This window comes from Danio rerio, chromosome 17 (genome assembly GCF_049306965.1).
Source record: "Danio rerio strain Tuebingen ecotype United States chromosome 17, GRCz12tu, whole genome shotgun sequence".
In the NCBI taxonomy this organism is placed as follows: domain Eukaryota; kingdom Metazoa; phylum Chordata; class Actinopteri; order Cypriniformes; family Danionidae; genus Danio; species Danio rerio.
The window spans coordinates 9055497-9066137 of record NC_133192.1 but is presented as its reverse complement, the minus strand read 5'-3'; the positions used below and the strand labels follow the sequence as shown (position 1 = coordinate 9066137).

General features: G+C 37.1%; 1 protein-coding gene across 1 annotated transcript in view; it reads left to right on the top strand.

Moving 5' to 3' along the window:
* syne1b (spectrin repeat containing, nuclear envelope 1b) overlaps positions 1–10641 on the top strand; it is a 329470-nt gene that overhangs the window by 253669 nt on the left and 65160 nt on the right. The window contains exons 119-122 of the mRNA XM_017351755.4: positions 1782–1952; positions 2035–2168; positions 2692–2896; positions 9542–9724. Of these exons, the coding sequence (XP_017207244.3) occupies positions 1782–1952; positions 2035–2168; positions 2692–2896; positions 9542–9724 (693 nt within the window). The remainder of the gene's footprint in view (positions 1–1781; positions 1953–2034; positions 2169–2691; positions 2897–9541; positions 9725–10641) is intronic.

Sequence of the window (10641 nt, the reverse complement as noted above, 5' to 3'; positions counted from 1 at the left end):
TGTATTAGTTTTATTTTTCAGCATGATAATGATCCCAAACACACTGCTAATGTAATGAAATCATATTTGGAGGGAAACACAGCTGAAGTCATGAAATAGCCTCCACAGAGCCCAGACTTGAATATTATATAGAGTATGTATAGGCAATGTTATAGGCAGTATGATGAGATTCACCTGGAGAGAAAAGGAAAGATAGAGCATGCTAAATCTTAGGAAGAACACCTAGAAATGCTGAAAGATGCTTGATATTAAAGAGCACATCTTTTTAGAAAAGACTCCACAAAAAAGATGTTGCGTGGTGCTAAAGAGGCCAAACTTTTGATGCTAGTCTTTTGTTTCCAAAAGTATTTTGTTTCTGCACATTGTGTACACATTTTTCATATTTTCTGTTTATATATTAAAGGTATAGTTCACCCTAAAGTAATGACCCAGCACTTACTCCATACCTTTTTAGATTTTGTTTAATGTTTGTACTTTCATTTTAGTTGTCTTTTATTTCTTTAGTTTTAATTTCCAAAATGAATACTCATTGCACTTAATGAATTTATAAGTATAATAAAGCTTGTTTATAAGTTTTTAATGATTCATGAAGGAATTATAATGCTTTGTTTTGTTATTTTATCTTAATTTACAAGTAGCAGGGTATTTACAGCTACAGTATACACTCGCTGGCCACTTTATTAGGTACACCTGTCTAACTGCTCGTTAACGCAAATTTCTAATCAGCCAATCACATGGCAGCAACTTAATGCATTGAGACATGTAAACGTGGTCAAACTGAGCATCAGAATGGGGAAGAAAGGTGATTTAAGTGACTTTGAACATGGCATAGTTGTTGGTGCCACACAGGTTTTTTTTGAGTATTTTAGAAACTGCTGATCTACTGGGATTTCTAAACACAAACATCTCTAGGGTTTACAGAGAATAGTCTGAAGAAGAGCAAATATCCAGTGAGCGGCAGTTCTGTGGGCGCATATGCCTTGTTGATGCCAGAGGACAGAGGAAAATGACCAGACTGATTCCAGCAGATAGAAAGGCAACAGTAACTCAATTAACCACTCGGTACAACCGAGGTCTGCAGAAGAGCATCTCTGAACACACAACACGTCCAGCCTTGAGGTGGATGGGTTACAGCAGCAGAAGACCACACCGGGTGATATTCCTGTCAGCTAAGAACAACAAACTGAGGCTACAATGCACACAGGCTCATTAAAATTGGACAATAGAAGATTGGAGAAACGCTGGTCTGATGAGTCTCGAGTTCTGCTGCAACATTCGGATGGTAGAGTTAAAATTAGGCATCAACAACATGAAAGCATGGATCCATCTTGCCTTGTACCAACAGTTTAGGATATTGGGAGATTCGCATCATGGATGTGCAGCCGACAAATCTGCAGCAACTGTGTGATGCTATCATGTGAATATGGACCAAAATCTCTGAGGAATATTTCCAGTACCTTGTTGAATCTATGCATTGAAGGATTAAGGCAGTTATAAAGGCAAAAGGGGGTCCAACCCGCTACTAGTAAGGTGTACCTAATAAAGAGGCCGGTGAGTGTATTTCTGTCCGTTCGCATCCTGGCCCTTTGTGTCCCTGGCTGCATTGTCACAAACTGCTGTTATACCTAAAACATTTTACTAATCCTGTTGTCCTGCGGCGGCGTCACACCTGGCGGTAGTGGTCATTTTGAGCTGTGACTATTTTAATGTGTATATATATATTACATAGCATTGAATCGTTACATCTCCAGTAACTTGAGTTTGTTTTGGTTGTGTCTCAGATCGGGCAGCTCAAGATCAGCCTGAAGTCTGTCCAGGACAAGTGGAATCAATACAAACAAGCGTCTGAGGAGATTAACGGGTACCTGACGGAGGGCCGCTACTCTGTGTCCCGCTACCGTCTGCTCACGGGCTCTCTGGAGGCGTCACGACTGCAGGTGGAGAGTCTGCAGGTAAAACAGGCTCTTTTCATGCATTATTATTGATGAGAAGTAGAACAAACCCTGAGTCTTGTTATTTTTATGGTGTCTTTAGAACCTGCAGGAGGAGCTTGAGAAACAGGAAAGCAGCATGAGAAAGTTTGGATCGGTCACACTTCAGCTTCTGGAGGAGTGTCACCCGTCTGTGTCTGACACACTCAATAACACACTCAAAGACATCAATGCTAGGTGCGTCTGGTGCTAAATTAAAAGTTTTCTTCTTTCAGTTATTTAAATTTGTGCAATAGTAATCCTTTTGCGTGCTTTAAAGGGTTAACTAAGTTAATTAGTTAGGTAGGTTAATTAACACACAATAGTGGTTTGTTCTGTAACCATCTAGGAAAAAAATTAATTTCTTAAGGTGATTCTTTATTAATATTAATTGTATTGACCTCAATAGCAGTTCTTATTAAATTATGTCATTTAAATATGTATAATAATATGTCATTTATTCCTTTGTTTTCTACATTTACTCTAGTCTAGGATTAATTTTTACTTTACATTACATTTAGCTTTTTATTGTAAGTTATTTGCTGTCTAGAACGTTCAAAAGAAAACTTTTATTTTACCGTCCACGCTTTACAAATGTCAATTTTGATCATTTTAATGCAGCCTTGATGAATAAATGTGTTCATTTATTTTTAAAAATGGTCCTAAATGGATATTTGAGCATGCGGTTAATTTAATGGTAGCATCTGTTTGTGTTCTTCAGGTGGAGCAGTCTACAGGAGGAGATCGTGGAGCGTCTGAAGAGCAGTAAAGCTCTCCTGCAGCTCTGGCAGAGCTATAAAGATCTTTATGGACAGAGCGACTCCAGCGTTCAGACACTGGAGGAGAAAGCCAACCAGATGCTAAAGACAGCTAGCCATAAAGACATCACAGAGGAGGAGGTGTCTGCCTGGATTCAAGACTGTGCTGTGAGTCAAACTGTCTGTGTGTCTGCATTTAATACAGTTGAAGTCCTGAATTATCAGCCCCCCTGTATAGTTTTCCCCAATTTCTGTTTTACGGAAAGAAGATTTTTTCAACACATTTCTAAACATAATAGTTTTAATAACTCATTTCTAACCATTTTATTTTATCCTTATTATGATGACAGTACATAATATTTGGCTAGATATTTTTCAAGATACTAGTATTCAGCTTAAAGTCACATTTATTGCCCTATCATACACCTGACGCAATGTGGCGGAAGGTGCGATGCAATTGTTGTTTGCTAGTTTCAGCTTGAGAGTCGTTTTGACATGTTGCGTCACGCTGTTTAAATAGCAAATGCATTTGCGCTTATATGTGCACCCATAGGCGTTCTGATCTTAAAAAGCAGGCGTGTTTTAGCGCGTTGCTATTTTGAGAAACTATATTAGTCGGTTCTTAAGACCAGAACAAAGCTGGTCTAAAGTCCAGCGCAGAGCGAGTTAATTGTGCGCCTCGCTTACACACTGCTTAATACACACAAGCTGTAGAGCAATACGTAAATATCTTTACATCTGAAAAAGAATTAAAATATTAGGGATATATAGGATATAATAAAGATATATATAGGAAATAAATATAAAGGATTAAAATATTACAAAACATTATTTTCTAGCCTACATAAATATAAAAAACCACTGCATTCATGCCTTCATCTCGGGAGGCTGTTTCAGTTCATTCAATTTGCTTTTGTATAATGTTATTATTATAAGCAGTATTGTTTATTATATCCATATTTATATTTGTTTCATTAAAAACAAGCTTAGATTTGCCCACCTGTCAGAGTATAGACAATATGGGGCACAGCATGTGTATTAGGATATAACTCTGTTGTTCGACCACATTTTGTTATTATTGTTCATTTATTCATTTGCTGGAAATTAGAACTGAATTTAGAAATAGTTTTGAAACAAATATTTGCACCTAACAAACCAAATTAATTATTTATAGGCTATTGGATGTCTGTGCGTACAAGGTTTCCCTATTCAAGAGAGCAAAAGTGAAAGTAGATATTTCATCTCTCATTCTCGTGCTGTAGATGCTCTGTTTAACTGTTTTCTTGCTAGTGAAATGCTCAGTTTTTCCACTTACACTTACTTTACGTCATGTGAATAGCAAATGTGCCATGGCGCGACACAACTGGCTTTTAAAAGGAATGGGAGATGAGACTCTAATTGGTTTATTCACAAAACACACCTATAACTTATTAAGAAAATAAACTCAACCCTTTTAGACCATGCGCCACGGCGCAAAGCGGATTTTCCCATTCTTATATTAGCAAAAATGGATTCTGATTCTGCCCTGAAAGCGTTTGCGCCCTGTGCTTTGCGCTCTGCGCATGGATCGTCAAAATAGAGCCCTTAAAGGCTAGGTTAATTAGGCAAGTCAAGTAAAATATATATATATATATATATATATATATATATATATATATATATATATATATATATATATATATATATATATATATATATATATTGTTTAAGGGGGCTAATAAATTTGACCTTAAAATGGCTTTCCAAAAATTAGGAACTGCTTTTATTCTAGCTGAAATAAAGCAAATAAGACTTTCTTCAAAAGAAAAAATATAGGAAATACTGCTTGTATTCATTGCTCTGTTCAACATCATTTGGGCGAATAATTTTCACTATCAGCACAATTATTCACTTTCAGAAAACTGCAGTATATAACAACTAAAAGCTTTAACATTTTCACAGTTGGATTTATGAGCAGTATTTTATTGTTATTCAGAAGTATTCTTAATATGTGCATCACATACAGTTTTTTCATTGCATTATTAAACATGAAATGTATTTGTTGCAGAGTATTTTATGAAAGCAATCTGCTGTATCGTTATAAAAATGTCATTTACACGACAAAATTTCCTATTTTTCCTAATAAGTACAATTTGAATAGACCTAAAAGTGAGATGACATTCTGCAATGTAGTTTCCAATAATGTGTTATCATGACATTGGAGTCTCATTAATCATTTATAATTTTGAATATTTTTCAAAGAATTTTTACGCTTTAAAAGTAGGTGTACTGTTTGCTCTCTTAAATAATTTACATGATAATAATATACCTTCATGCAATATTAAGTTTATAATACAGTAACCGCAGCTCAATACTATAAATAATAAATCATGCATTATGTGTTACAGTAATGATAACCATAAGTATGGGAAGCATTTTGTGTTACAACTGTGATTATAGCTGCTAGCAAAATATGTATTAATATGTAATATAATAAATATGTATATTATATCATTTTATATGTCATAACAGGGATTATAAAGCATTAGGAATATATAGTGTTTTTATTGTGTATTGCTTTAAAAGGGCTGCGCAATATTGGAAAAATGTTATTTTGTAATATTATGATTTTTATGAGATATATAGTAACATGAATACTATTTCACCAGATAGCTTGAATAGATGTAGATGGGGAAAAAATCATCATTTTAAAATGATTGCTATAATTTTGTCAATCTTCATAAAATCTAATAAAACAATGTATAATTTAATGCAATAAAGCAAAAATTAAAGTGAAATAAACAGAGCTTCATGATTTTCTGGGAGTCCAGGAGTACAAATGTAACTGAACTGACTAGCCAAATGTAAAATAAACCTGTATAGTTTTCATCATATAAATAATTAAACACAATTAAACTTTGTTAAACCTCCAAGCGTTATAATTTCTTGTGTCCAAATGCTTTTAAAATGCTTTTAAGCTCTTTTTAGTTTTTCTTTTGTGATGCTTGGAATTACCTGCAGCAGACCTTAAAGCTCAATACTACGGATGTAACAATATTGTAAATACCGTCATACCGCAATAGTAATTTTCAATATTACCGTAGGCGCATGACTCAATAAAACTATATTTCTGAGAAAAGTTTGCTTAGGTGAATGAAGCGAACGGGAGGTAGCGGGAACTACAATTCCCATCAGCCTAGGCGTGGCCATCATCCTTTGCGGTCTGTTGTCACTACAGATCCAGTAATGCGGAAATGGAGTGTGTGAACCTAAAGCGGGTTTTAAATCGGATGTGTGAAAGCATTTCGGTTTCTTTCTAAAAAGATACGAAAAAGGAGAAAAGGTGACAGACAAAGAAAAAAACAGTATGCAGGCACTGCCAGACTGTGGTGAAATATAAGTCAGGGAATACGACTAAAAACAGTCATGGGGACTGCAGAACACAGCACACTTGTTAGATTGATGCAGACATTGACTTGTACCGCAAAGAGACCTCCATCTCACTCATGGCTTGTCCTCTGAAGTGGTGGAAAGACAATGCACAACGTTACCCACTGCTGTCTACCTTGGCTAAATCATATCTCTCTGTCCCAGAAACCTCAGTCCCAAATGAGAGGGTATTTTTCTGTTGCAGGGGACATGCCCAGAGATCCCAGCTTTTACCAGATTATAGTAAAACAGATTATACATTTTAATAATTATATTGTTAAATATGCTGATCACACTGCCATTTTAAGTCTCTTACACAAAGACATGGACCTATCATCCTACCACAGTGAAATCGATCATTTCACTCAGTGGTGTGATAAGAACTGTCACACCAGACACAAGAAGACACGTAAAAAAGACACAAGAAATGGTATTTGACCCACAAAGTGTTTCTGAACACAGGCCTGTGATCATTAAAGACACAGTGATACAGCAAGTCACATCTTACAAATACCTGGGGTTTTATATGGACAGTGTTTTTTGTTGGAGACCACACATTGAGAGTTTATGCACACAACTACAACAGAGGCTTTATTTTTTAAGAAGGCTGAGATTGTATGGGGTGGGTAGCCATATCTTGCTTGTTTTTTACCGAGCTATGTTTGAGAGTCTTATTCGCTATGGAATCACAGTCTGGTTTGGAAACCTGTCTGTTCAGTTGAAAAATAAATTGGTTCATATACAAAAAACAGCCATGAAAATTATAGGGATAAAACAATATGAGCCCATCCAGACTCTATACGAACAGGCGGCTATAAAAAGAGCAATACGTATTAGCACTGATTCTAAACATCCCCTTTTCAGTGAATTTCAACTGTTACCATCAGGAAAAAGACTGAGAATGCCAATGTGTAAAACTAATAGACTGAAGCTTTCGTTTGTTCCTACCTCCATAAAACTGTTGAACTCTACCAATAACACTGCTCCTGCAGTACGCTAACACTTGACTGGGTTCTGTGTTTTATATATTTATATTTATATACGGTCTTACTCTGTAAACAATGTATGTTCATAACTGTTTGTTCTTAATTGTTTTGTTTTATTTATTTTTACTGTCTGTTTAGACAATGTTGTAGCACCTTTTATGCCCAAGACAAATTTCCTCTCGGGGACAAATAAAGTTAAACCTAAACCTATAGTTACATGATAATTTTCCTTAAAAACCCCATCTCTATCTAAGTGAGTGAGTGATTAAATGTTGAATGTGAGGAGTTTTCAACAATACTAAATTGAAACTTTATTTTTTTTTATATGGCTTTATAGTTTTTTGTTATTAAAATTGAAAAATTGAAGTTTCTGTTTCGAAACTTACAGATAGATGGCTAATTTGTATGTCATTGATATGTTCAGTGCTAAGGTAAATAAACACTTTTGGCACTTTTTTCGAGTTTTTTCATTAGTTTTGTTTTCCTGTAAATTACTCATTAAACACCGTACCGTGCCATTCATACCGAGGTATTATCGTACTGTGAAATTCTGATACCGTTACATCCAAACTCAATACTTTTATTCCATTACCATCCTTAAAAAATGAAATCCAGTTAATAGTGCGAGATTACTGTGCTTGTTTTTAGTTTCTCTTTTGTTTGAAATGTTATTATCTGCATTTGTGTAATTGTTATTGCATTATGTCCTTACTACTCCATATCTGCTTTTTATGTTGCCTCTTGGCCAGGTCGTCATTGTAAATGAGGTAAACTGGTTCTCAGTTGTCTTAACTGGTTTAATACAGGTTATTACTATTTAAACTTGAAATGCTCACACGGTCATCTGCCTTAAAAATGCAAATAAGCAGATTAACTTTCACTCTGGTAAAACTCTGCTGTGACTCCAAAATACTCGTGTTCTGATCTGTGCTCGTCGTGCTCCTGGTCAACTATAGTCTAGATGTAATCAAAATTGTGTTATCAATGTCATATTGATGCATTCCTAAAATCTACCATTGTAAAATCTCTATGAAATACAGAAATGGTTTGTATATTGTCTTTAGAGTCTTTGGGCTCTATTTTGACGGTCCATGCGCAGAGCGCAAAACGCAGGGCGCAAACGCTTTCAGGGCGTGTCAGGAAGCGTTTTTCCTAATTTAAGGACGGTAAATCTGCCTTGCGCCGCGGCGCATGGTCTAAAAGGGTTGAGTTTATTTTCTTAATGAGTTATAGGCGTGTTTTGAGAATAAACCAATTAGAGTCTCATCTCCCATTCCCTTTAAGAATCAGCTGCGTCGCGCCAAGAGCGCATTTGCTATTTACAGGAAGCAAAGTAAGTCTAAGTGGAAAAAATTAGCATTTCACAAGCAAACAGTTAACAGTTGACAGTTTTTTAACAGAAAACAGTTAAACAGAGCATCTACTGCGTGAGAATGAGAGATAATGGATCACTTTCACTTTCGCTCTTGGATAGGGAAACCTTTACGCACAGACATCAATTAGTCTATAAAAAATAATTTTGTTTGTTAAGCGCAAAGATTTGTTTCAAAATTATTTCTAAATTCAGTTCTAATTTCCAGCAAACAAATAAATGAATAATAATAGCAAAATGTGCTCAAAAACCTGAGTTATATCCTAAAACACATGCTGTGCCCCATATGGTCTAAAACCTGACAGGTTAATAAAACAAATATAAATATGGATATAATAAATAATACTGATAATTATAATAACATTATACAAAAGCAAATTGTCATGAATGAACTGAAAAAGCCTCCCGAGATGAACAGGGCATAAAAGCAGTGGTTTTTCATATTTATGTAGGCTAGAAAATAATATGTTTTGTAATATTTTAATCCTTTATATTTATATTCTATATCTATTCTTATTATATCCTATATATATCCTTAATCTTTAATTTTTTTCATATGTAAAGATATTTGCCTATTGCTCTCTTGTGCGTATTAAGCAGTGTGTAAGCGAGGCGCAACTCTGCGCCGGAGTTTAGACCGGGTTTGTTTTGGTCTAATGAAAAATCTATTTTAGTTTCTCAAAATAGCGACGCACCAGCGGTCCGCCTCAGAACGCCTTCCTTTTTAGACCAGAACGCCTATGGGCGCACAAATGAGCGCTAATGCATTTGCTATTTAAACAGCGTAGCGCAACGCCTCAAAACGACTCTTGCGCCAAGCTGAAACTACCAAAAGAGTATTGCGCCACGCCTTGCGCCACACTGCGCCGGGTGTATGATAGGGCCCTTTGTGTGTCTATTTGATAAGTAGAATTTTGGAAAAAGCATCTGGTAAAATCCTAAATGCATACCTAAATCATACCTTTAATGTTATACACCCCTCATTAAGAATGTATGATGATTTTCTTCTGATGCTCCGCTGTATTGACTCTGTGTTTGTTCCCTCAGGAGCTACTGCGCTCTCAGGCTCCGGTTCAGGCGTCTCTGCAGGTTTTAATGGAGTTAGGAGAACAGCTCAAGCAGCAGGTGGACACATCCGCTGTGGCCTCCATCCAGTCAGACCACCTATCTCTCACCCAGCGCCTCAGTGTGGTGGAGCAGAGCCTGAGTCGACAGCAGGTGGCGCTGCAGGTCAGTTGAAATTGGAGATCTGCGCAGGACTAAATTTTGAATCCCGCACCCGCCAGGTTTTAGCCCGAACCCGACCCCTCCCGCTTATATTAAGCATTTTTATGTCCCGCTGCCTGACCCGCCCAATTTTCTACCCGCCGCGCCCGTTCACTCTAACGGATGGGGAGGGGGCGGGGGGGTTGGTACAAAACTGAAAACCACCCAGCTATACAGAGTACAGACAGCCTATAACACGCTGTCTGTATAAACAGACACACACAAGCAAAAACAAGTGACACACACACAGACAGCGTCTCGCTCTCTATTTAAATCACACACACACACACACGCACAGTGAGAGAGAGAGACGCAGCACAAAGCTCTCTCTCTCTCATTCGCACGCACACATAGACAGCAACAAACAAGCTAAACGCAGCATCATGCTGTCTCTTTCACACACATACATACGCGTGGGGAGCCGGGGGCGATATTGTTGAACCGCCCGCTCCCGTCTAAAATTAAACCCGTTACTGACCGCTCCCACGCTTTATTCCTAAATGTATTCCCGCGCCGCAGAAATGTGGTCGGGTCCTGTGGCTCTATGCAGACCTCCAGTTGAAATTATCATTCTGTGCTGTATGACGCCTTGTTCACACCTACATGAGCTGATTTTTCCCTGCCTTCACTTAAAAAAGTCTCTGTACACATGAATAGGCATATTTATGGGCACTCCGAACCAACAGATGGCAATAAATACCTTTTACACTGGGTTCACACCAAATGCGAAAATAAGTATTTGTGCGAGGACATTGCACTCAAGTCAGTGTAAACATGAGAACAGAGGTGGATTACGGTCCCTCGGTGTGAACAACACAGAATATGTGATGCGTTTTGTTCAAATGACCCCAGCCGTGTTGGCCAATCAAAAAGGAGGAAAC